Genomic DNA, 27,872 nt, shown 5'->3' on the forward strand with positions numbered 1-27,872 from the left:
ATTTGTTTCAGTGTAAAGTGTTTGGTTCAGATTTTGTTTCCTTGTCTAATTTTTTCCAATCATGGTTTTCTTTGTTTGATTAAACAGGGCTTAATATTTCTGAGTACGATGCCAAGTAGCTGTTTCTTTCTGCCCAGGCAAGCAAAAGCAAGAAGCTCAGCACAAATGTCAGTCTGTTGAGATATCGACTGAAAGAAACGAAAGCCTCAGCACCAAAATCCTTTTCAGGTGTAACCAAATACTTTGCATCTGTCAGTCATACTGTATGTGAACATTCGTTAAAACATCAAACACAGGCCTAGTGTCTGATAATGTTACTACGATGCACAGGTCTGCAAGGTAACATGTGTGAAATAGGTAAATTATGAAGACAACACGGCCAATAGCATTAGTCATAGTGAGATCTTATCACATGCATGTCCCAGCAGTTCTTGCTGTTGCCGATGGATATGAAAGAAGAACACACATAGATCAATGTGGAAATCCAGCCTCATGGCAGATCAGACCCTGCTGGTTGTGAATCATCGCAGTCACAGAGACGCTCATTGAAGATTTGTGCATGCCTGCTTTCTTTCTGCAGATATGTTGCCCTGCAGTTTTAATCAGAATACTTCAATCTTGGCATTTTACCGGCTTACTTTGCGGTCAGCAGTGTATCATTACCTAAAAAGCACTGTCACCCAAAGAGCCACAAGGGAAAAAAGCACTTAATAGGCTATGTAAATATTGTTTATACATTTCATGTCTTTTTTAAAAATATATTTTCAAAGAGAAGACAAATAGGAATATGGGAATACACATGTATAACTGTCATCATGTTAAAGGCAAACAGTGTGTGAACGTATTATTTAAACGAGTTGTCAAATAAATGTGGAGGAGTAAAAAGTACAATGTTTGCTTCTAAAATGTTGTGAAGTAGAAGTATAAAGTGGCATCAAAAGTACATTTACCAAACAAATGTACTTAGTTACTATACAGCACTGTGTACAGCTTTAATAAAATGGTGAATGTGTTACTTTTGCACTGTAAATCGCTGCCTACAGCGGTTTTTTTTCATTTCAGGTATCCATAGTAAAACTGTTGTAATGATTTTAGTTACACATCTACTTATTACACAGAACTGTGTCATATTACAATTGTGTTTAGACTTTTGTAAGTAAAATACTGCCTGCATAAAAGTGTTTAATGATGGTAACATCAGGTGGTGAAGGAGGTGTGTTCTTCATCGCAGGCTCATAAAGAAACAATGTGCAGACATTTCCAAGAGCATTCAGATTGTAAATGCTGTGTGCCTCGTGAAAATACAACACACAATATGCACTTCCTTAAACAATGCTGCTACCATACAATTTACAGGAGGATTCTTATCCTCAAATAATTCAAACGCTTCATAAATAAATATGAGCAGGAAAAGCAATAGGGTGTTCCCTTTCCTCCTTTTCTTATTTGTATTCAAAATGTCCCTGTTTTAATGAAATATAGTGTTACAATGTTTTTGAATTAGTTCATTACAAAAAAGTGGGCTAAATAGAAAAACTGTGTAGAAACATTTATGTGAACATATTCTTAAACTGAACAACAATAGGGTTGATAAGCAACATTTATTGAAATAATGCTTATATAGGAACAAATACATATACAAAAAATGTATGAACAGACAGACAGTTTAACATTTCAGAAAAGACAAGAGTTTTTCCTTTTCTATGAGACAGATTTCCCAAATGTATTTACATTTAATGATTAGTGTTTGTATATAAACGATTATTGATGGCCATCTCATGCAAGAAGTACTCTAAATAGCACATGTTATCAGGGATGAGCGAAGCAGGCAGGAGACAAACTCAGACTTCTCAGAAAAAGCACCTTTATTTCAAGGCTAAAAAGAAACAAACAGAACTCTTCCCTGTGAACACAGTCCAACAACAACAAGGAACTCACAAAGACTAACAGAAAACACAGAACCTAAATGCACACAGGACTAATCAAACAAACAAGAGACAGGTGAGGAGGGAGGAGAAAGCACAGGGGCACCAGGTGAACACAATCGGGTAATCAGGCAGGAGGGAAAACAGACAGAAACCAACAGGCAAAACAGGAGGTGAACACTTTTCAAAATAAAACAGGAAACCAAAGACAGAAAAAGACAAAACACAACACAGACAGATCGTGACACATGTATTATTATCATTTACAATGATCACCATTTATTAAGCAGCTTATTGAATTCCTCATGTATTAAAAGGCAAGAAAACGGTCACAAAAGTATTCTCATTGGAGCAGCCATGCTACTGAAGGCGTTTATATGTCGCGGCCCGTCGGCAGCAGTTCATCCTCAAACAACAAGGTGCTGCTGCGATTCTACCCAAGCGTTGACCTTTATCTTAGTGCAGAGTGAAAGCAAAAGTAATGCTTGAAGATTTCCTTGGCCAGCCTCATCGACTAGATTCCAGAAAGACATCATAAAACCGTGTGTTGCTTAATGATAAGATTTGGCAGATGAAGGTGGGATGACTCTGGGCCATTTCAGCTGGCAGACGCCCTCAGCCTCTGTACGGCTGTGAGGAGAACAACACAATTAAATGTCAATTATTTTGAAAAGGGTATGTGTATTTTAGAGTAGCATGATGCCTTTTTGTTACAAAAAAACAACCTAAATGTCATTTCTGGAGACTATCAAAACAAGGATAGAAAAATCGAACGTCCTTTTTAAACCAGCATGACATGATGACATGGACAGTTTTGCAAACTTCCTTAATCTCTTACCTTCATGGGTTTCTTGTGACCCCTTGGGTGTCTGTCAATCTTCTTTCTCAGATCTGTGACCCATTTCTCTCTGGGGTTTGCACAAAACTCACGCCCCCTCTTCATGGTGAAGCTAAAGGATAATCGATGCAAACATTATTTTGCGCAGCAATGAGAGAACATGTTATGCCAAAGTTGAAGTGAGTTCAGTATCACAGTGGATGTTCTTATCGTTTTTTAAATCTTTACTTACATAACAGCAGGGATGTTGCAGCCTCCATCTGGTACCTGCAATCTGTAGGCCACTGCATGTCTTTGAGTGCTCCTGCCCAACTTTTTCACGTACTTCAAACAGCAGTCGTCATAGGTCGCTGAAGAATCAGAAATCCAGAGCAGTAAAGTCAGAAATCAAATACAATCCAGTGCCACCACAAAAACGACAGTAAAATACTATTCATACATCACAGTCAAATAATCAGTCAACAAAATGCAGAAGGTCCTCGATGCAACACAGTGAGGTAACCTTGTCTTTATTGTCGAAAACTATTTGACACTACAGTCGGATACCCGCTGCTCTATTTCAGTGACTTACTTTGAGCGAGTGCAAGGCAAACACAAGTCAGACTCAGCAAGATGAGCGTGTTGAACCGCATGGTGAGGTCTGTATAGCAGCTCTGGAAGAAGACATGAAAGCAAAAAGTAAAACGAAAGCTGATCTGCAATCAGCCTTATCACTCTCTGATAATTATCTCTCTGCTCTGCCCACACCTTTCCTATTCACGTTGGAAACCTTGAACCTTGAACAAATATTTCACAACACCTCTCTTTATATTTATGTATACATTTGTATCAAACAACTATGACTTTTTAACTCTATAACTCTCGGTTGTCAAACAAATCTATTTCTCTAGAGTCTAGTCACATTACACGCCTGTTGAATGAAGAAAATCATAGCTTTAAAACATTATCCAATTTGTTTTTGATTGCCATAAATGTTTAAATTATTCTTTGATATGTTCTCTTTTGGTAAGCAAATACATGTGATCTTGTGGTAGGACACAACATGAAATAGTATTGCTTTGAATTGCTTTTGGTGCTGTGAAAAGTTAAAGAATGATAAATAATCCAAACAAAACTGATACGAATTACATATTGTACTGAATCGAGTCTGATAACACACTTATGACCGTTACAAAATATGGAGGAAACTCCAAATGATCTTATTTTACCATGGGATTGCTTATAACTCACCTCTTAAGTTGGAGATGTATTCCCTTCTCTCTTCTTGTGTCTGTGCAGGCGAGGCGAGGCCGTCTTATATAGGGCTCACACGCACGCCAGGGATCATATTTCCATAAACGCAGCTTACCTTTGCACTCCATCTCATCTTTCTTTTTTCCGTTCAGGGGATTTTTTTTCTTTCCCTGATTGCTGTATTTAAGTATCAGTCTTACCTTTGGGAATTGGACCCCCACCTTATGTAAAGATGATTTTGATCATTGGGATTTCAGTCAAACAAGCTCATTTTCCAAAGCCAACATTTTTACTTTTACAGTTTTCAAACATTTTCAAGAAGCGGGGAATTCTCAGCATGCATACAAAAGACTTGTTAATTTGTGATCATGATTCATTTCATACGACCAAACAGATCTTACCATGAAATAAACTCCCTTAGTTGGAGTCTAGCCTGGTAAACTCTTAAAGGTCTTTGAGAAATACTTAGGCTTCCAAAGTGACTGTTGAAGGAAGGTGTTTAATGCCAACACACACATTTGTTTTCAACTCGTATCGAAAAGAGTTCCTTGGGTCGGTGGTGGTGAAGTCGATAGGGACTTGGCTTGGCAACTAGAAGGTCACCAGTTCAAGTCCCAGCAAGACCAAGTGCTACCGAGGTGTCCCTGAGCAAGGCAACGTTCCCTACACTGCTCCCCGGGCGCAGTTCAAAATGGCAGCACACTGCTCCTAACACTAGGATGGGTCAAATGCAGAGAAACAATTTCCCCACGGGGATTAATGAAGTATATCAATATCTTGGAGTAAATCCTTGTACTCAAGACAGCATTTAACAAAAAGGATGGAGTAAAAGACTTTAAAGCAATTGAGTTGTTGTGCTAACATGCAGCTGTTAAAGGTAATCCTGCCCATATCCTTAACTTGATAAGGTTTCAAGTTTTTTTAACACAAGCAACTCAACGATGTTTATCTTTGTCGGCAAGTTTTGTTCAAAGAGGGTAGACTTTAAGGGAAGGGACATCATATCTATATACCGATGTTATCAATAGACTACAGTATATGGATATGCATTTGTATCTAATATTCACTATGCTGAGAATTGTTTTTACTGTCGTTTAAATGTATACCTAACGTTTAAATGCACATACAGTACATTCACTATAACATTATTACATGTAGGTTCAACTAATTTAAAACAGGCAGAATAGCATTACTCACATCTCTCAGTAAACCACTTTCCCCTTTTATTAAACATGTGCCTCTTCTGCTTCCGTCACCACAGCCTATATCATCTGTTTCCATCTCTTCCTGTCCTCTGCATCTCCCTCAGTCACAGGAACCATCTGCATCTCCGCCCTCGCCCTATTCATCTTTGACCTTCCTCCTTTCCTATTGCCTGGCATCTTCAGCAGCATCCTTCTCCCAATATGCCCAGCATCTCCACTTTAGTGCCCCTCACAATCATGCCCCTGCACTGGAACCTGCTTCACCAAAATTATGGTTTACAGAAGTTACACTAAAATCCAGTATGACTTCCTATTTAATTTGAGAGACATCCTCAATATTTCCATATAGAAAACTATAACATGTCATAACGTGTTAAATATTTTTCAATCACGTTCAGTCTTGCTATAGAATAGTTTCTAAGCTGTACATTCTTGTATGCAAAGAACATGTGTGATCACTGTCTCTTGAAACCTCAAACATAGACTGTTTGACATTTACCAAACATTAGTTGTCGTACAGTATCGATGTGAAAGTGTTCACTTTTAATGTGTGTGGAAGTCCCCATGGATGGCTCACACTAAGGTTTTATCAGGCCATAAACAGTGTATCTCAGAATCAATAAAGCTCAGCTGTATCAACAAATTAAAACCTTTAAAGTATTTGAGACAAATGACGCACATACCATAAAACCCTGTGGAATTTCTCAGTTATACTGCCAGTACTCTCTGGAGAACCCCCCTCTATTGTATGAAACATCATTTCTACAGAATTACATATTAAAAACCTTCCTTTAGTCACATTGTGATCTGACAGATGAAAAGATATGCAATAAAAACAACTGTCAGCATATGGCGTAACCACCTAAAGCCTTTCCTGTTAACTTCTAAAAACAGGCTGCAGTGTTCATTCGTGGACTTTTGTTGAACGCTTTTTGACAGATATTAATGAGCCTTGAGGGCTTGAGTGGACATTGGATAGCGCTGTTCCCTGTTTATGTTTTACTCACATCCAAACATGCTTCTAATGCCTAATGAGGCGTTTCATGAACATGCCCTCTCCATTTCCTTTCTCTGCAGGATACTGGTGCTAACTTGAGTTGTTTGCTACACTTCTACTCAAGAACACACAACTGTGCATTATATGATAGAAATAATGTACTGTTTTTCCCCAGGTGCCACTCACGCATCAAAGCAATTCATATGAAATGTGCTCTTCATTTTCTTATTGCCTTAGTCTGTTTGTGCGATTCTCTTGATCCGTGCTAGGTGTGTCCGTTCAATCACAGTACAAAATAAAAAAGATCAGAATATTCCTGGGAAAAACAACTTGCATCTTCAAAGGGGCCTAATTATGCTAATTTTCAGAGATCATATTTGTATTTTGTGCCTCTACTGTGGAAAGTCTACACACTTTAATGTTCAAAAAGTGCTTTATTTTTCTCATATTGTCTGTGTTGCAGCACCTCTTTTCACCCTCTGTCTGAAACCAGAGCCCAGTCTGATCTGATTGGTTAGCTGGCCTGCTCTGATTGGGCAACCACTTAAAGATGTCCCACCCCTTAAGCCTATCACATACAATAGGCGCGTTCACACCGCAGTACTTTTCCCACTTTAGTTCCGAAATATCGCGTTCACACCAAAAAGAGCCGGAACTAAAATTAGTTCATGAGAACCTTTTCACCCCCTTTTCCGTCCCTGCTAGAGAGCAGGGACTTTCGTGGGAGAAAAAGGTTCCTATGTCTGATTGGCTGGGCGGAATGCAAACCACGCCCCGTAAAACTCCCAAAAAGTTTTGTGATGCCGCCATTTTATTATCCTCGCATTAGCATTATTAGCATTAGCATTAGCCCAGCGCAGAAACGCCATGGATGTATAATAAGAACTGGATACAGCGTGGGAGGTGGGGCCTCATTCATTCCTATGAGAGTTGCTCAATGGCTTATGATGACAAATGGCCCAACTTTTGAGAGAGCGAAACGTCACAGATTACCCGGCATGCCTGAGAAGTACCCGTATGTGCACTCATAGAGCATGCGCAACTTTAACCACGCCGCCCAAAAGGCTCGTTCACATTAATCACGTGAATTTGCGTACACGTAACAGCACCGCGCGTTCATGACAGCATGGTACTGGATTTATATTAACGAGGCGGCAGTTAGCAGCTAGCGGCTAGCTAGTAAATTATGCTAAATTACACATCAATCGTTATGTACTTTTATATTACGCTGACATCAGGATCTAGTGATATCCAAGCAACAGAGCTTCATTTAGCATGATACTTGTGTGGGTTGTACATGAAACCACTTGGTAATATATACAAATGTATATGTTGAAGCCTGTTATGATCAATTGTGAGTTAAAACTTTATCTAAAAAGTGAAGCTGATGATGGATTACTGTGGTGGAGTTAAAATAACAATAGCCTATTTCTTTTTGAAATGTGATGGATAGTAACTGTGATTATTCATGTTAAGTAGCCCACAAGTAACTAAAACAATTGCAAGTGCAATAAGAAGCTACAGGAACGTTAATCTACGTCGGTAATATTAACTTTATTTAATACAACATTTACGGTACAAGATTGACATCATACAGCCCATGTAGTATAATATTTTACAAATGATGAATTACAGCAAACATGTGCAATATATCCATTATTACAGCTCCGTGGGATGGCAGTAAGACGATATGGTCCGTTGTTATTGTGCATCCATGGGTAAAGAGAAACTCATGTAGTACTGAACACGTAACATGAACGTGCCGGGCGGCGCGGTCCCGTGGGTTAGATGCGCGTTCATAATGCCGAGGGAAATAACTCTCAGAATAACGTTATTAGCACATGTTTACAACTTGAGGAACGAATGTTTTTAATAAGGGCTATACAAGTGTTCATACTGGGTAGCTTATTTAGTTTAAAAAAAATTATCCAACGAGTTACAGACCACTCTTTCCCAATGTAAGTCAATGGGAAAAAGTGTTTCCGGGCCCAGCAACCTAAAGGAAGTGTAGTACCGCCGTTTGACCAGCACGAATATTTTCATCAGACTCCGGCGCACTACCTGGGGGCTTGAGAAACGCAGAGAGACTAACTTATGGCAACACAAAATAAAACATGGGAGCGGTGGAGATGAGGAGGTGTCGGCGTTCTGGCGATTTACTCTGAAGGCTTCAGCAGAAGCTGCTGGGAGTCCCAGCAGCTTCTACTGAAGCCTTCCCTAACTCCGGGGACTTCCGGCCGGGGACTTTGGGCGGCAGTATACGCCGTGAAGTGGTTTGCGGCCTTCCAGTATACCCAAAGCAGAAGAAGAAGAAGTGACGTCAGCGGCTTCATTTGCCTAATCCTCCCCCAGGGACTTATTCCGGTGTGAACGCGATCTGTACTTAGTTCATGAGAACTAAAGAGTTCTCATGAACCTTTGTGGGAAAAGTACTGCGGTGTGAATGCGCCTATAGTGTTGGAGCGCTAGCCAATAAAAGCGCAAGGTTTACATAGTGATGTTACCCAAATCAACGATAGAACCCAATGTAGGCGTTTCAGGCAGGGGGGAAATGTGTGGGAGAGAAACTCCGTCTGAAGAGAACTTTGAGATTTGAGCCTTTGCAGACCAATTACATGCAAAAAAATCAATATAACAAACAAAAGGGAAAAAAAACTCCAAAAAGTATAATAGGGCCCCGCATAGAAAGACTGTAATCTCTATTCCTGGATTCGATGCATTTTCAAAATGTCCTGATGGTTGAATGAATATTTGTCAGGAGATGATGGTCCACTGCCAAAGGAACTTGGACCCAGGCAGTATGAGGACACTGTGTTGTGTTATCTTCAGCATTCTTTTCAGACAATATGATATGTTGTTTTATCCCTTTGCCGTTGCTGTCGTTTTTGCATGCAAATGAAAGAAGTCATATCCCAGAAATCATTTATCAGTGTCTGAGTATCTTAACTTTGGCACGCAGTACAAAAAAAGCACAGCAGAGATGAAGACAGATCTCTGACATGCTGTAGATTGAAAAATGATTTAGCATCTACTCTTTTTGCAGCCACCCAGTTGTAAACTGTATATGCATGCAAAAAAAGAATACTTGCTGCAGTATGAAAGGTCGATGTTGTAAATACTTCTGCAATCGGGTGTATTTCCTTTTTAGACAAGATGTTTGTTTTTTGTGCAACCACTATTCAGCACAAGGTCTGAAGAGATGTCTTCACAGTTCATACTTCATTAGATATTCATCAGAACAGGGTTTGTTAAATTAGGACACGATCTTTCCCTAACCAACAGATATCTTAGACAGAGGTTATTCAAACAACATTAGACATTAACAAACATCATTTTCTGTTTGCACAAATGCATAATTATAAAAACATTTCTGGCATTATACCTCTGCAGTTTTATTCCCAGCAAGATATATCTAACAGGTACGCAGATATTAGCAACATTTACATTTTTTAGAGAAAATGAATTCATCACACAGTTGTTGTTTAGCTCCAACCAGAAGTTGTGTTCTTTAGTTCAAAAGATAAAATGAGATTATTCACCACACAACAAATGAGACGGTTTTGGGTTTTGTGAAAGAATGTGCATCATAATTACTTTTGTGTTTTTTTTTCTGTCAAATTTCCCCCTGGAGTATATTTTTAGGTTTTAGTTACAATAGTCACGAAGAATAATAGGTGTGTATATGTAATAGAGTGTGTATGAAGTGGTGTAACTGTACTTCAAAGCCGCTTTTATTATTATAAACATATTACACAAAGCAGAACAGGAAGTCAGCATGTCCAGTGTCTGATGCAGCACATTCTCATTGTTATAACAATGTAATAGACTTTGTTTGGATATCTGCTTCACGGGATGTTTACACAGACCATTTTGTCTGGCAAAACAAAAATGCACAAACATTTATCTGGAGTATAAATAGAGTTTAGCTCCCTGGCCTGCTGCAACCAATACAAATGTTGACTGTATCTGATTTACAGTGGACATTGGACAACGGCTTGAAAGGGAAAGAAGTGAAACTGTTATGGCTCGGAGCACAAGCCAAGCTCCCCTGACAGATGATGGCTTTTGTGGCAAACAGCATCAACACATGCAGTGGCTTGTTTGAGTTGTGCCTGAAGGGGAGATTCTAAATATGAATCTTGCAGAAAACGTTTGGTCGGTATTGTGCAATAAAAGCTCTTATGAAATGTCCTCTATTCACTGTTCCTTAACCGTAGTTGAACTAACAAGGCAAACAACTGTTTATGTTTATGCCTGATATGCTGTATATGCCCACTCTTCTTTTCTTTACCTGCTTTTTAATAGAAACATTTCATATGTGTTTGCGTGGGAGCTGTTGTTGTTTAATATACCAAAGTAAAACTTTTGCACAGCCATAAAACATATGGCAAGTGGGCAATAACTCATCTTGTGTGGTAACTTTATAGCTATGCTGAGGTGTTTGAACAAGCTGATGATAATAATATACAGTGATGTGTTAACTGTCCTGAGTATAAAAGAGGCTAAACCTCCAGCATTAAATGTTGTTGCCCTCTGGTGGCAGCTGAAGAGAATGACATGCAACGCAGCAGATTACTGTATTTCACAGTACAACATGCAATGTTGGAAATATCCATATAAAAACAAACTTTGGGCAGTAATGTGAGGAAAATATTAAAGGGGTCGAAATTCAGATTTATGCTTGCTATTGTACCAACCTACCTAGCTGGGCTTGATCCGTGTCTTTTCTGAGTTTACTGCTCTGGGGAACAAGCTGCATTGCGAAACAGTCCACGATGCTTTCATATCTGATTCATGCAACCCTCTATTAAAGGCACTATAGCAACAGTAAATGAGAGGGACACTAGCTACAAGCTAGAGTAAACAATGCTCTTTTTGTTCTAAAGAATTTTCCAACGTTTTATGACGAAGGAAATGTATTCAACATGTTTGTAATAAAGAAAAACACACCAAGTGTTTTGATGGGAACACCGATTTAACAACATTAACATGGTATCATTAATTAAGTCTGTTTAATGTCTGCAAAAGGCCATCACCTACTGAGAGCTTTAGATTTCTGCCTGGATTGAAATTCCTTTTGTAAATGTCCATGATAAACATGCATATGAGTCATCATTTCTATAAAGTGTCAAGAAAAAAGTAGTTTGTGGTGCTGTGTATCTAAGACTATAATAACCCATTGTTGTTCACACTGCATGAATGTATTACTTCATGACTTATGACTCACCTTCGCTTTGACTTAGGCCTACTATTCCCACTTTCACATTTGACTTGGGGTATTTCATTTTGTCTGTTTTTTCAGTTATTTCTTGGGAACTTCTCTTTAAGATCCATTATTGCTGCCGCCAGCATTTCTTCCTCCTGGAAATGTGTCTCATTCCTCAAGGCCTCAAAAGCTTTTGTTTGTATTTTGTTTTTATATCAATCTTGGTAACAAAAATAATGATGACAGCTAAACTATCTCCATGAAACTCAATAAACCCCATCCGCTTTGGAAGATTAGGCTATGAGATGTGGCCCCAGAGTTAGAGAGTACTTTTTCCAAGGTCATAAACAAACTAAATAAGACATATTGTATTTTTCTGGGCCACTTAGTGCAACCTTATCATAGTGTGCAACTTTTTTTTATTATCACAACATATTAGACTATATTTCATAGGGCATGAAGAGTTGCTTTAATAGTAGGCAATGGTGGATATTAACTAAATAAATGTCAAGTACTGTACCTAAGAGATACTTGTACTATATCTAAGTAGGCCTACTTATACTTCTGCTCCACTACATTTTAGAAGCCAATATTGTACTTTCTACTCCACTATATTCATTTGATAGCTTTTGTTTACTACATACAAAGTCTAAATCAATGAATAAATGAACTTTGACATATATTTAGTATGTGTAAAGATAACCAGCAGCAGCAGCAGCAGCAGCAGTATAGCGTTATTCAAATTAGCTGTACATTTACCAGTTGTGATAAATACACATGAATAATTATAATAATAACCAGGTCACTCTATACGTTTCTGAAATAGGCCATTATGCACAAGGGGTACTTTTACTTTTGGTACTTTATTTTGATGCTGATACTTTTGTACCTTTAGTAGCTGAATGCAATAATTTTTCTTGTATCAAAGTACTTTTAAAAAGCTACTTTAACTTTGAGTAACACATCTGAGTACTTCTCCCAGTACGTTAGGCTATCCAAGTAGTTATTTATGTCTGGTTGAAACGTGCTTCAATACAAACATGAACATATGACAGCCTTGGACAAATAGTATGTTTGTGTCTTACCGACGGGGCCAAAAGAGAGGAGGGGGTCGCTCACTGTATTGGTAAACGGAGGCAATGTGCTCTCTGCCACTGAAAACATTTCTGCCTCAACTTGTATTATCTGCGCGGTGGGTTGTGGGTGTGTGAGCGTCGAAGTAAAATGGCGGACTTGGCAAACGAAGGTGAGTAAGTGGCAGTATGAGAAAAACAATACAGCTACGGTGCCGCTATAAACTGTGACTATATATTGTCTGCATATTTGATCGCTGATGTGACGCTGCCTGGCCGTGTGTTTATAGTGAGTTATGGTGAAGTATAGCTCCGCGGCGTTAATTACAAGACTACAACGTTACCAAGCAGGCTAACAATGCTAACGGCTGGGCGGTGGCTAATATCTGGAATGCTTCGGAACGCCCTCGAATGCTGCCTGCCTCTAGCTGGCTTACCTCCTAACGCTAGCACCCGGCTATTTATAGTCAGTGTGTTTTGGCATTTGTATTAAGCCAAAACATCTAATGAGGAATACACCAACATCTTTCTACGCCAACGTTTCAAAGCACATTTGGTAACAAAGCAAATATAGTGATATTTCACTTGATATGAAACGTTTAAAGCACGACATCCTCCTTGTTTGGTGTGGTTAGCTCTCAGTGGCAGTATTGCCTGGCGTTCATTTAGGCGCGTAGAGTGAAAAACGTTAGCTAGGAGCCAATGCTTTGGTGTAATCGCTGCTTTCTTTATATGTATCTATTTAATGTGAACCGGTCTGACCGTCATTAGGTGGATCTGGGTAATTTAGCTGATATTCTTGGTGCCTTTGCTTGTCTGGCAAGATGACTCATGCGGGATGCAGCGCATTAGCAAGCTAACTATAGCCAGTAAGCTAAGCTAGGCTTGGGGCTTTTGGAAACAACCAGTGGCGCCGACTATTTGCTGGTACGGGTCAGATAGTGTAAATGCTAGCTGGTTATCATAAGCCGGGAGCATCTCCGGTTGCTTGAATTTCCTGCACTGAATCTCAGTGTTGCATGCAGGAATTCTTACATTCATTAGCAGAGATTGCAAGCTGCAGAAAGAAACAAAGCTGGATGTTAATATAGGTCACACACATGTTCTTGTTTTCTGCCATTATGCACGTTTCATACATAGGCCGCTAGTAATAGCCATGAGGTGTTGTGTTTGAGACGGTGAATGTTAGTCCAGTTAATAATTCTGGCAATGTGCTGTTGGCTTTTTGTCCATTAACGCATACATTTATGCCCCAGCAAGGCTAACAACGATGCTTAGTGTAATAGGCCCAACCTAGACAGAGAAAACCTTTGTCTGCTAACGTTATAGGATTACACATCTTATGGAGGTTACAGTGTGAAGGTAGACGCACTAAGTGGCCTAAGATGACATCAACTGTTTACCTTGCTTGGCGATTGTTATTATTGGTCATTTATGAAAAATGCCTGAAGCAGCAACACAATATTTGGCGATGAGCTGAATGAAGTCCACATTTTGATTTAAAAAAAAAAAAAAAGTAAATACATTTGCTATTTGGAAGTACAAAATGATTGAAAGTTTGATGGCTGTGTACTACATTTGGATTTACATAATGTTTTAAAATCTGTTCATATTGTCTTGTATTAGAGGATCTGATTTGTTTAGTTTCCTAGTAGGGTTGCATGATGAACTGCAGGCCTAGATTAAATGAGTTTCTTTCTTTTGACTGTCTGACATTGACGTAATGCTGTTCACCATTATAGAAATGTGTTTTCTTGGGTCATATTGTTCTCACACTTCCCTCTTTTACACTTATTTTTGGACAGAGCCAAATCTGACATTAAATTCAACTTTAAACAATAGTGTTTCTCTCACTGGAAGCTTCACACGAAGTATTTATATAAATGCAGGCACCAAAACACACTTTTGTCTGTCTACCATACTGTCTGGGACATAAGTATACATATATTTTGAATGATACTTTCACAGTGTATGTTATTACCATACATGTCTCATTGTGCCATAACATTTGGGGTTTGATTTATAAAAAACAAATGATATCAATACTATCAGAATACTAATGCACTTAAACATTCTAGCTTTTTAACAGTCATTGTGTCACTACTTTTGAGAGGATGATTAAAGCCCCATAATGGGTTTGATAGCTTTTTTATTTTCAAGTGTAAAGCATGTAATCAAACAGATGGGATTCCTGTACACATTAAGTTCATGCTTAAGTGACTAGCCTACATCTTCTCTTAACAGACAAGCCTGCCCTAGCGCCTGCTGTGTTTGTTTTCCAAAAAGATAAAGCACAGAAGGTAAGTGTCTCCATGCAGTTTCTCTATTCTTGATGCTAGTGATTTAGTGAAGCAATATTTTATCATTTTGAAGATTTTTTTTTTTTTACTGATATTCAGTCTGGACAACTTTTACTTTCAGAGATCTGCAGAGGGCTCAAGTGCAGAGGATGGAGAAGGTACATCTAATGTCCAAACTGCCACTTTATTTGTTAACATTATTGTTTTTCATATATTTATTGGAACTGCAACAATACCAATATTTGCTTACTTTTTCCAGATTCAGATAAAGACGAGGGAAGCTATTGCCCCCCTGTGAAAAGGGAACGGACCTCATCGTTCCCACCCCCACATTCTGGTAAGAGCACGTGGTGACTAAACACAGAATTAGTTTTTTTTCCTGATTCTTGCTTGTGGTGTACACATTGATTTGTATGCTGAGTGCAATGCCTCTTCGCTACTTTGCAGTTCCCAAGAACAATGTATTCATGCCCCCAAGTTTCTGCCAGTCTCCAACTGGGAACTCTGACTCTGAGCCAGGTGAGCCATCCAGACCACTGTTTGCTTCTTTTCACAGCTTAAAGGCCCTCTGCAGTTTAAATATATTAGTTTGACTAAACACAGAGTTCAAACATATAATCTAAGGCAAAAAAAAAACAATTCACAGATAAACAAAACCTTTTGCTAGCCCCGTCCTAAAATATATTTTTGAACATGTGTTTATTCTCTGTTTGGATATCAAAAGTAGCAAATAAGATGTTTTGTGTATACCCTTTCTGCAAATGCACGCTATTCAATCTGACCAGCTCTAGTCCATCTACATGTGGTAATTTTACTTCTGAGCTAGCCCTTCAAGTATCCACCGTCAAGGTCTGATGTTATTCTTGGATGGAGGAAAATGCACAGTAACAGAATGCAGAGCTCCATTTACATGGACAGCCAAATCCCCCGGCATGAAAGGATATTTTTAGGAATCATTAAAAATTATAAATCAATGTGAATACAGAAGTATTCTCTTGAATCCCCTCGTTAATATGTAGTAACATTACAACTGGAAGAGACTTCCCGTGAACGTTCATGCTGGTTGGTTTTGTTTCTGATTGAGGTTTTTTATTATTATTTTTTAGTAATTGTGATATCTCTTTCTTTTTTTTATCAGTCAGGTTTATAGCCAAGTACTTTTACACATACTAAGAAATGTACTGCTGCAGTAGTGGTCTGCGTGAGTTTGTCTCGTGTTGTGCAAAGAGAATATGCAGTATATTATACCCAGCAGATAGAGGTGAAGCACTTTAGTTGGATTTGTCTGGTTGGCTTCTGTCAGTATTGAAACCAATATAGCTTGCTTGTAAAGGGCTTCACAAAAGCCCCAGTAGTATAGAGTAGAATTTATTTTTTGTAGGAACATTTAATGACCCGTGACAATGGAACATAATGTAGTTCTATTCTGTTTACTGTATGACCTGCAGAGTTAAGCTGGCGTTATTAGCCACATTTATTACATAGGTACTTAAATATTGATAAGTGCATAGGATTTGATATTATAAGGAGCTATTGTGTCATGTGCTGGTAGTTGGCTGCAGTTTATGTCGTGACATGTCTGATGAATATCTTATGAGGGATTATTATAGGGACGTGTTTGGTGCTGGTTTCTATGTAGACCTCACTTGTATAATAGTTTTCCCCAGAAAAGTTAGTTTGTATTAAAAAGAATACAAATCTGACGTTAGATCCTCAACATGGATGAGCAGAATAGTTAAGGTTTTGTATCCCCTGTGAATCAAACATCCAATATTTAAACAGTTCACTCAAAATGTGCATTTTATTAGAGGGAGTAATACAAAACTTAAAGTTTCTGAAATGATGACTGCAGTGGGACTTTAACAACAATGAATGTGTTTTTGTGAATTATTTAAATTGTATATTTCTGTGTTATTTATATTAGATTGTAGATTGCATTCCTGAAACCATCTTAATTGTTAAGAGTTGTCTTTGGTGAGCAGTTAATAGAGACGACAGGGCATTTTACTTACTGTTTATTATAGTGCATAAAGCACTTTTTTGGAAATGAAAACAAAGATAAACACACTATTAAAGGTGGGGTAGGTACTTTTGGAGAAACCAGCTCGAGTGCGCTAGGATTTGAAAATACACAGCCGGAACAAATCAGCCACTTCCTTACAGAGCCCCTCCTCCAACACACACGAACGCGCACATGACCAATGAGGGCACGAGATAAGATTGTGCACAGATGGAAGGCTGACAGGCAGGTAGGCCATCCAGTTACTTTAGCCGGGCCGGTTCAGATGATTGGTCGTGCTTTTTACAGTACTACGGCTTCCACAGATGACATTTTTATTTTTTGTCAAAGCACTGAAGATATTCTTTGCTATCGGGATGTTAAGAGCATTCCATGGAATATAACAAAAAGTGTATCTTGAGCCGGTTTCTCAAACTTACCTACCCCACCTTTAATTAAAACAATGATTGAAAAACTATGTTTGTCAACTCTACTAGACTGATCATTTCAGTTTAATTGGACATTTTTACTTTTGTAGTTGCCATTTCCTACTGCACAACTGTGTCAAGTGTGCCATATCCTAGGAAATGTTGCTGCCTTAGTTTAGTTAAAAATGCCCAAAGAAGTAATGTTCAGTAGACAGGGTATTGATCTCATAAACGTTAGGGGTAAAAAAAAAAGAGCTCTCGGCTTTCTGATTTAGCACTGATTAGGGCCAGGTCACGTCGGGCTAATAAAGCCACTGAGATGGAGAGTCAGAGGAAGAAATAGATCAGAGGCTGTGGAGCCCGCAATGTTGGAAATCTGGAGGCTGTACAAGGGTTGCTGTAGTAACGGGTCTATGGTTGGAAGGGTGCAAAGACAGAAGGAACGTACCCTTTAATAGGTTGCTGTGTCACTCTTGGATCCTTTTTTAATGTCTGCCTTTTCTTCTCCTCCGTCTCACCAGAGGAGAAGCCCGTTGGATTCCGCTTAAAGCCGCCCACCCTCATACACGGACAGGCCCCGAGTTCAGGTTGGTGTTTGACGTTGTGAGCCTTCGTTGTGTAATATTTTCTCAATCTGAAAAAGAAACCCCATATTTATTTGCACCCTTTTCATATGACCCTTTTTATAAATGAAAATGGTACATCTAGACTTGAACATTTAGACTCAGAACATCTCATTGTGTCAAACCGTATGAGACAAGTTGGCTCTGTTGCAGGCGTCCCAAGTCAGAAACCCAAGGAGCAGCAACGCAGTGTCCTCCGCCCTGCAGTTCTCCAGGCGCCGCCCTCTAAATCACATATAGAGTCCAGTGAGTGCAGCTTGGAGTCACCTGCACTCATTAGTTAATACTAATAAAACATTCTCAAATATCATCAAAATCTTCTTTGTCTGATCATTAATTTAACTTTATTGATAGCTTTCAATGTACAATTGTTTTGTTTTTGTCTGTTTTCAGCATGTGGCTACATTTTCCTTTCGGATGGTAAAAATAAAAGAAAGTATAATTTCTTTGTCCTTTCTGTCTGTTGATTTAGATTCCAGTTGTGGAACCAACGGTGTGAAAAAGTCACCAGATGGGGCCCCTGGCTCCCAGTCCCTGTTCCTGAACAACACCGAGCACACTCTGACCAAATCACAGGTGAGGAGTAGCTTGGTATTAATCAACTAATGCCATTCAGTCAGTAAAGGCTTTGTTTAAGGAATAAGACAATGCTCTAAGCCACATGTGTCAAAGTCAAGGCCCGGGGGCCAAATCAGGCCCTTGGTGGATTTAATTTCGGCCCGCAGGATAATTTTTAATTACTCTGAGATCTGGCCCGCCGGTATATTGCACGCACACCTTCACTCCATCCTGAGGGTCTCCTCCGCTCAGAGCCTGACCCCAAACATTGATGACCTTGCACCCGAGATGAGATGCCAAGTATCTGGCTTGAGCTAGCATCACAGAGCAGCAAACTGAGTTTAATGGACGTTTCCTTCTGCACTTTGTTTCTCACGACAACAGGGCATGTTTGTTTTGTTCTTTGAGGGAAATTGTTTTCTGAAGCAGTTGTTGGCCTGTGGAGAAACGTACTCATAAGAAATGACTCCGGAAAAGCTGCAGATAGAGCCATAAGAAATGAATGCAACTGATTATTTAATGTTTAATGTTGTTTTTATAGGCAATAATTGAAGCTTTGTTAGTTCCAGGTTTAATATGTGCAATAAGTTCATTTCAATACGTTTTGCAATAAACATTGAACCAGTCCGGCCCTCGACTAGTACCCATTTTTTTATTTTTTTGGCCATTGTGTATTTGAGTTTGACCCCCCTGATCTAAGCTCTAAACTTTAAACTGTAGGCTATTTATATACAAGCTCAAGATTTGTAGATTATTTCCTGGCTCCTATACTATATTGAGTATTCATAAACATTTAAGCAAATGTTGGATATTACTGTTAGGGAAATATACCCTTATAACCCCAGTTGACCCTGGTGCTTTTTTTGTTCCCATTTCAGAAACATGAAAATGAGGAAGATGGAGCAAGTGGTAACAAAGATGGAGAGAAGAAAGATACAGATGTAGCAATATCTTTTGTGTTTGGGCAGAATATCAAAGACAGAGCAAAGGTGGGTTGTTTTCCACCTGCTTCTAACATACAGTAACACTTCATGCGAGAATGTGTGACAAACAAAAACTATTGCATGGCCAAGGGCAGACAGGAGGGTCTTTACAGATATAGGATCAGACATGGACAACAAGTTTCCTTGTCTATAGTTTGTTTTATTTGTGACTTTAAAGCATTTCCAAACTAACACGTCAAGGGTCTGGTTTCCTTTGCAGTGAGGATGCCCTGTTTTGTGACTAGTTCCTGTAAGAGGTGTTTTTCCTGTGGTGAATCAGAGAAAGTCTGATATTATTTATCATTGAATGTTTTTCGGTCTTAAAGTTTTGGTCATTCCTTGAATCATAACTCTAAATGCACACTTGTTTTGTTTCTAGTTGGAAGAGAACAGTACAGAAGGCAAGTCAAAGGATGGTTTGCCGCTAGACGCTAAAGAGGGCACTAATTATTTCTTACAGTACATCTCTACCCCAAGGTAAGGAGATGTGTCCTCCAAGTATTTTTAGCAACTTGTATTCATTCATTATTCACTTCAATCAACTCACAGTGTTTCTTTTCTGCTGTGTCCTTCCAGTCCAAAAAAGGCCACAAACAGTACAGACACTGGGGCAAAATTTGTTTTTGGGCAGAACATGTCTGAACGAGTTCTGGTAAGTTTATGCTACCTGTTGCAAAGTGAATCTGACATCCTTGATTTAAAATAAAACTCTTGATTATAAAGCTTTGAACAAGTTCCACTGATAAGCTTTGTTGTGTTTTCAGAGTCCCCCAAAGGGTGAGCCCCCAGTTGAGGAAACAAAAGAAGTTTTAGCTGCCCCTGCTCCAGAGCCCTCATCACAGGAAACCCCCCCAGAGAAAGGTAGAAACACACAACCCCAGCGATTACTGAAGAGTGTGATGTTTGGCTTATCTCCTGATATGTTTGGCTGCACTCCCGTGATAACTACAAACAACAGAAGCAAGCCCTGGGACAGTTTAAATGTTTAAACGTTGAAACAAATATGCGACCAACCTAAAGCGAATGTGTAATATGTTGTTTATCATTTGACGTTACATGATGTCTTTTAATAGATGTATCAGATACAGTTGGGAGCTCGTGTTTCATCATCACACCACGTTTCCTGAAACATTAAGGCAGTAACTGATAACGTGACACTCTTTAGCACCAGGAAAACTTCACTGCAAAGGCTGCTTGATCAGAACGAGGTTCAGCAGAGATTCCTCTTCCCATCTGTGCCAAGTGTGAAGGCTTGTATTAAGGGCAAAAGAAAACATTTCAAACGTACTGCGTGAGAAATATATTCACCAACACAGGGCCATGAATATACAATGATTTGTCGTTTTTAAAGAAAAGCATTTATGAAGGATAGACATTGTGCTGTTGGCAAAAGAGGATCCTTCATAACGCCCTGTCGGCACTTGGTAGTCCAACATGTTGCAGAGAATGTTGTTTTGGTCACTGCGAAAACAACATGTGAATAAGAGGAGGCTCTCAAACTGACATTATTGATCTGAGTGACATCACCACTGTATCTCCTCGCAGCAGCGAACAGCGTGTCGGAGTCTTTGGAGGAGTCTGCAGCCGCTTACACCAAAGCCACAGCCAAGAAGTGCGTCTTAGAGAAAGTCGACGTCAAGACCGGAGAGGAATCAGAAAGCAACGTTTTACAGGTACGCGGCACGCTCTCTTGATTCAACACGTGTGGTTTGCAACAGAAAGCAATACAGTTGATGTTTGTTGTCACTCTAACTTCAGATGCAGTGCAAGTTATATGTTTTTGAGAAGACTGCTCAGTCGTGGATAGAGAGAGGTCGAGGTTTGCTGAGGCTCAACGACATGGCATCGACAGAAGACGGCACGCTACAGTCCCGTCTAGGTAAACTCATCAAAAAGAGGTTCTTTGTGGTGGCTCTCATTGCCATCATTCTTCAATACCCATCACTGAACACAAGGGGGAGCCCACTCCTCTGCTACAGCCGTGTGAACTACGCACTAGTGCTGAGAAGTACTTGTACATGGCTGATGGTTGAATGTAGAGTAACAAGTGTGTGTCATTTAAGAAAGAAATCAAAAATAATTGAAGACAAAGCACATTTTTTGTACTGCTTTTTAAAGGAGCTTGTCTTTTATACTATTGTAATTCTAAATGATGTTTTGCGTCCTTTGCGCCTGTACCTAATTGCTGTTTTTGTGTTGCAGTGATGAGGACCCAGGGCAGCCTCCGGTTGATCCTCAACACTAAACTTTGGGCCCAGATGCAGGTGGACAAGGCCAGCGAAAAGAGCGTACGAGTCACTGCCATGGACACAGAGGACCAGGGGGTCAAGGTCTTCCTAATATCGGTATGCATGTTAAACATTATACTATGGCGGTGCAATCATTTCTATCAAAGTAGGGGAAGATTTGAATCTTTTCTTGCTCTACACCAGGGGTCTCCGACACGTCGATCGCGAGGGCAGCTTTTCAGTAGCTCTCCGCTCGCTGTTCACAGACTGTAGAAACCTGAATCAGTCCGTGTCGCTGCGGCTCAGACACACATGGATTTATGTTTTTTAAAATACTCGCGTTAGCACCATGTCAGGTTTTTGGTGGATGTAATCAAGTCCTTGATAGCAGAGTATGAATGTCCTCTTGCTGTTTTCATTTGATAAATACTTGTGTAACGTTTGTGAAGGCAGCCAGGAGGAAAGCTTCCACGATCCCCGTCTCCTCTCTGCCCCTCCAAACCCCGCCCTGAAAATAATGAGTGATAGTAACCTGATAGAAATGTTATTATTCACTTAATCACTGATTGAGATATGATGAAGCTAACTTAATCTCATACATTCATGGGATGTATGCAACAGTAAGACAGAGAATAAATGTGCACCCACATGCAGTATTTTTGTTTTTATATGCTGTTGTAAATACTCTTGTTGTCTGCTGTGTTCAGACTCAAGTCCTGTGTGTGATGCCACATTCAGGACATTCAGGCCCAATCGCAAACCACACCCTACCCCTCCGTTCGCGCGGAGGGTCCGCCACATTAAGTGCTGTTCCAAACCAACGAGTGTGGAGCGGTGTGGAGGGGGAGTGGGCTATCAAGCCCTCAAACAGCGAGTCTGCAGCGATGCTGAATTGAGACCGGTCTCTTCCTGACCGGAGTCACGCTGTGTGTGTCCGTCAGGAAACAAGCTGTTTACAAAGTAGTTCCAGCAAACATCCACTGATAAACTGCGATGTTAACAACCTCATGATAACCTCATATGTTTTTAACTTAGGATCGTACCTGTGTAGGGCTGCAACAAACGACTAATTTGATAATCGATTAATCTATCGATTCATGAAACGATTAATCGACTATTCGGACTATTACGCCTTGAACAATTTCTCAAGCGCTCTTATTTATTAACTTTTAGATTTAGCTTGAGGTTGTTTTAGGCATGTGGAAACTAACAATGAAGACAATAAAGATGAATACTTGATTCAAAAATACATATATTATTAAATTAAATTAACAAATCGTATTAAATAATGTGATGACAGAACTGTAAACAGAATAGCTGAAACTTTAACAAAATAAAGAGTAACTCAGTTTCCTCTAATCATTACCCCAGGTTTGTATAATGTAGTTAACTCTGTGTGTTACTGCTAGCATACATAACACCTGACGTGGAAACGTTACTCGTGGATGGGGCTACAGAGCTGCTAGAAAGACAGAGGAACCCGGTACATTCCTCCGTCTGGATGTGGTGCACTTTTGCTAAATGTTTAGACAAATTGCTCGTGTTACCGCCCTCACATGCTAAACACTTATTGCACTTTGTTTTTGAGGATGGAACAATTTCACTCACAGATATAGGGAGGCTAGATCTATACAATTGATTTATTATGGATTATAATTTAATGTGAAGACAAAGAAAAAGATGGCTGAACTGTGCAGTGTCAATCCCGTGGAGATGGAGGTTATAAATCTCCAAAATCATGTTCAGCTTAAGTCTCAGCAAAACTCACAACATTTGTAGACCCAGAAAACTCTTAAGAACATCACCAAGCAGCACTGAACATGTCTGCTTCATTTGGCTCTGCATGCCTTTTTTAAGAAGCAGCTTTTCTGACATGAATGTCGTGAAATCTAAATACAGAACAAGACTGAGTGATGAACATTTAAATGACTATTCAGGGCTCAACGCTAACTTTTAAGAGTGGTTGCCAGGCTGGCAACCAGGCATCAGCTTTTGGTTGCCAAAACTGAAAATACGGTATATCACTGAAAATTCACATAAATGTCCAAGAAAAAAAGACCATTTGTTCACTTGTTATTATGGCCCTAAATACATCACCTTAATCACCACCTTACTAGCATCTTCTGGCACATGTGTAAAATAAGTGCATTCACTCTCATCACAGTTGGTGAGATGACTGGCACTGCATGGAGTCCACCAGAGAGGTGTATGCTGGACCCACTTAGGTTCACTCTAATAGCAGGGCTCGACAGTAACGGTTGCCAGGTTGCTATTGGCAACCATTCAGAACTGGCCACTTTCATTTTTTCAAAGTAGCTCTCAGATGAAGAAAGGTTGGAGAGCCCTGCTCTACACAAATGTAAAAACACTAAAAGATCTCAACATATAGGTATTCTTTGTAGTTATAGTATATGACTGCTTCAATAAAAATAATAAAGTAAAGCACAAATATCTTATTTCGGGACAGAAACTAAAAGCTTTTGGATATTTCACCTCCTCTTGCTCTTACTGGTCTTCTTGATAAGACATCATTAGCTTGATAACTGCAGGCAGGTGGCTAGTAGGTGTTAGCTACCCGGCTAAGGGAGGTGACCCAGATTAAAAAGTAGAATCCGCACACTAATCCGTGGCCTCATGTGGTCAGATAAGGTCTCATCAGAAAACAAGGCGAGCTCAGATCAGGTTTTCTTCAGGTGGGGCTCTAGCTGATGTCGACAGATCTCATGACTTTTCAATGAAGGGAAACTTTTTCTGCATGTTGTAATAACTTTGTTTTCATGATGTAGGCAATAAGCAATATATCCCCCGTGCTACATGAAACCTCTTCATACTAAAGACAGACCTATGTTGTATCTTCCCTTTATTCTAGAAAGAAAACCACTGTCTGCTCCTGATTTGAATTGGCTTGATATTGTTTTAGTACTGCTCTCTTTCCCTTAATAGTTTCAGTTTGTGCCAAGCTGTTGGTAATACAAGTCAACGCTTCCTTTAGACTTTATTTTTTTTACATCAAAAGCCTTCCAGATGCTCAAAATGAATAACTCCTGTTTGTTTTTGTCAAGCTTTATATGAAATCTACATAGCGTGGTAGTGCGCTCAAACGGCACTGATAACACAGATTTAGTCTCTTCTTCAATGTGCTTAATGGTTTCTCCCCCCGTCTCCCCTTCAGGCTAGCTCTAAGGACATAGGTCAGCTTGCTGCAGCGTTACATCACCGTATCTTAGCCCTGAAGAGCCGGGCGGACCAGGAGCCCGAGACCCCGACAACAACCATCCCCGATGCCGAGGTACCGCAGTCCGACGACAGCGACGAGGAAGACAATGCCTCGGCTTCAGCTTCAGCCTCCACTCCTGCTACGAGTCAGTGATTTCTTTTTATTATGAATGTGTTTCAACACTCTTAAAGGTCACCTATTATGCTCCACTTTTTCATGTCTTTTATACATCAACATGTGTCCCCTCTGTGTAAAGAGGTTCTGAAAGTTTCAGAAAAAAAGATTCTCTCACTGTTTGTCCTGATCCATTTCTATAAATCTGTCTGAAATTGAGCTGATCAGATTTTGGCCACGTTATGATATTTTTTGTCTTGAGTAACCATTAGCCTACCAAGCCTACCAAGCTACCCCCCCCCACCTTATCACCTGAATCTCCTCCTAGAGCACCATTGTGTTCTTTTTAACCAAATATCTCTCAGAGGGGCGTGGGGAGGGGCTCCTTGTTTTCCTGACAGAGAATCAGCACATTTGAAACAGGGCTGAAACAGGGGATTATGGGATGCTGCAATGAACTGTTTGGTATTTCAGCAAAACACTTCAGAGACATGTTTTGTATATATATCTTGAGAACTATATTAAATTAATCTAAAACAGTATAATGGGGACGTTTAAACAAACAAATCCGGATTCAGAGTGTTCTGTGTGTGATGTTTATATTTAGACAACAGAAACCTTATCAGCCTTCTGTCCCTTTCCTTCCTGCAGGTAACTCCGAGGGAGGAGAGAGCCAGGCAACAGGAAGCACATAGCGTCACTCTTGGACAGCCTGCTAAGATGCTGCCGTTGAGGCATTTTGCTGTAGGCATCTCCATGGACACCCCTTGACCAACATGGGTCCTCCAGACCAGTACTTTTGGATATTAGAAGTCTAGCTCCAGGAAATAACCCCTTGTGCCGGAGTGTCTCACCCAACTCGTGCAGTTCATCTTCTCTGCATTCAGCGTAATTTCTGGAGTCGTTTCTTCCCTCCCTCTCCTGTTTTGTGTTTTATTTTTGTTTTCGAGTATTTTTCCTCTCCCCGATAGCAAAAATAAAGACTTCAAAGCTTTGGTTTGGGACTTTTCTGCTCATCATATTGATGAGTGTAAGGGTGTTCTCCTCTACATTTTAAAGTATGGCACATGTTAAGACTGCAGTTTCTACTTTGGGACCTTTTTACTCACTCTACAGTCGAGCCTCTGGAGGCCACACATCCAGAGGAGCTTCACTCGCGCTGTATTTGACTAGCCATCAGTCGGTTGTTCCTCCATGGAGTCCAACTCTCCTCCGACCCGCCCCCCCGCCCATCCCAACCAGTCTGTGCGTTAGGTTTTGGAAATGTAATTTATTTTGGATTGTCATTTTCATGAGGCATCTCAACTCATATGTGCTGTTTGTAATGGCTAGCCAAGACCACTCAAGTTGTCATTAATAGCAGTTTCTTATATTTCCTATTGAGCTATATTATACAGAATAAAAGAGTGAAACAATGCCGTTTCTGCTAATGTGAGTTAATGATGTGAGAACAAAACAGCAGAAGAATTCAATTCAAATTAGGAAGTTGTTTAGTCATTCACCTTGTGGGTTTTTGTAATGATTGTTTTTCCAAATCAGGCATTAAACTCATTGGTCTACATTCTGCATGTAACTGTTATTTCTTTTATTCTTTCAGCCTCCCAAGGGTTTACTGTGTTACATATTTTTATTTTGAAGATATACTTTTTATTCATTTTCATTTGAAGAACATGTTGGAATGAAGACTTAAGTTGATGTGTGGAAACTTTGAGTGATAACTCTAATACTCTTTGAATGTCATGTACATTTGAATATATCATTTAGAAGCGCACCATGTTTTCTCATCTTCAACTACCCTCTTTACAAAATAAAACATTTTGGACTGACATCTGAGATTATTCCTTCTGAAACCTGATTTTCTTTGCAAGACCACAAATGAAATGCAGAGCCAGACATGCAGAGTGTTGTGTACTTTAACGTTCATTGTCTCATGAGGATTTAGGATTTCTAACATCAAAACAACAGCCAGGAAAGGGAGAGTGGTTCATCTGTTTTCTATTCATGTGTTGGACCTGCAGCTGATGTAAGCTGTGCTCTGACGGCACAGAGCGGGAATAGGACCGAAACCTGCTCATATATACAGTATGCATCACGGAAGGTCATGAATATTTGATGCATGTATCAAAACAGCCTGACACAATCATATACACCAAACAGGAACCTAACTGCTGCTGCCCCTAAAACCCCCTTATCTGCCGTCCTGTGTTGATTTAGGAAAGTGTTTTTCCCATAAATGTCTCAGCGGTAGATTGAAAGGTAGAAATAAACATATTGCCGACCTTAGATGTTGGGACATGGTGCTTTTAAGAGGGAAACAACGGAATAGTAAAAGTGCAAAAGACAAAGTGGGGAGGCAATGAAGTGTACAACCCACAACACGTGTAATAAAAATAAGAGAAAGCCAAAGTAAACAGTGAAGTGGCCTACTCAGATCTTGTAATACCAATATCATTTAAGTATTGAGAGATAGTGTTTTTCCCAGGATGCCCTTGGCTGAAGGCACAGAGACAACAAGGGTAACACTGACAGCCCATCACTCACATTCTGGGGCAATTTAGAGTCTTGCAAAATAAACATGCAACCATGATGAATTCATGATATTTTAAAGCAGAGCATTAATGAAAGCAGCTCGATAAATCATACCATGCAAGGTTATAACATGTTCTCCAGTCATTATTGGATACAACAGCCAGACAACTCAAAACATCTCTGGATGGTTTCTTTTTTAGACAATTATACAATTACTTTTGTTCGACATACTATTCTATGACTTTCTTTTATGACATGTTCAACCTACTATACAATTACTTTTTTTAAAATATGATTTTATTACTTTTTCCCATATATTCTACTATTACTTTTGAAAATACTATACTATGTCTTTTTTATAATATTTTTTGACATAGGATACTTTGAGCTTTTTCATATTTTTTTCAACATACTAT

The 27,872-nt window shown here is 39.6% G+C and overlaps 2 protein-coding genes across 10 annotated transcripts; one reads left to right on the forward strand and one right to left on the reverse strand.

The window, feature by feature from the left end:
- Nucleotides 1–1,582: 1,582 nt before the first annotated feature.
- ccl25a (chemokine (C-C motif) ligand 25a) lies at nt 1,583–4,054 on the reverse strand. Its single transcript, XM_034209764.1, has 5 exons — nt 3,994–4,054; nt 3,335–3,416; nt 2,996–3,113; nt 2,764–2,875; nt 1,583–2,555 (listed from the first exon to the last, which is right to left on the reverse strand). The coding sequence occupies exons 2-5, from the start codon at nt 3,393–3,395 to the stop codon at nt 2,541–2,543; spliced, it is 306 nt and encodes a 101-aa protein (XP_034065655.1). The 5' UTR covers nt 3,396–3,416; nt 3,994–4,054; the 3' UTR covers nt 1,583–2,540.
- Nucleotides 4,055–12,500: 8,446 nt separating this feature from the next.
- On the forward strand, nt 12,501–26,755 carry ranbp3b (RAN binding protein 3b). 9 transcript variants are annotated; one of them, XM_034209508.1, is made up of 17 exons: nt 12,501–12,650; nt 14,722–14,777; nt 14,899–14,935; nt 15,037–15,114; nt 15,225–15,296; nt 17,726–17,791; nt 17,981–18,073; nt 18,300–18,403; nt 19,264–19,374; nt 19,748–19,845; nt 19,945–20,020; nt 20,133–20,229; nt 20,914–21,041; nt 21,127–21,247; nt 21,571–21,713; nt 24,769–24,958; nt 25,579–26,755. In XM_034209508.1, the coding sequence occupies exons 1-17, from the start codon at nt 12,629–12,631 to the stop codon at nt 25,620–25,622; spliced, it is 1,536 nt and encodes a 511-aa protein (XP_034065399.1). In that variant the 5' UTR covers nt 12,501–12,628; the 3' UTR covers nt 25,623–26,755. The 9 variants fall into 9 exon arrangements, with proteins under 9 accessions (XP_034065399.1, XP_034065407.1, XP_034065433.1 ...); XM_034209516.1 differs by having other exon boundaries at nt 20,917–21,041; XM_034209542.1 differs by lacking the exon at nt 19,264–19,374.
- The last annotated feature ends 1,117 nt before the right edge of the window (nt 26,756–27,872 follow it).

Source organism: Gymnodraco acuticeps, unplaced genomic scaffold (genome assembly GCF_902827175.1).
Source record: "Gymnodraco acuticeps unplaced genomic scaffold, fGymAcu1.1, whole genome shotgun sequence".
In the NCBI taxonomy this organism is placed as follows: Eukaryota; Metazoa; Chordata; class Actinopteri; order Perciformes; family Bathydraconidae; genus Gymnodraco; species Gymnodraco acuticeps.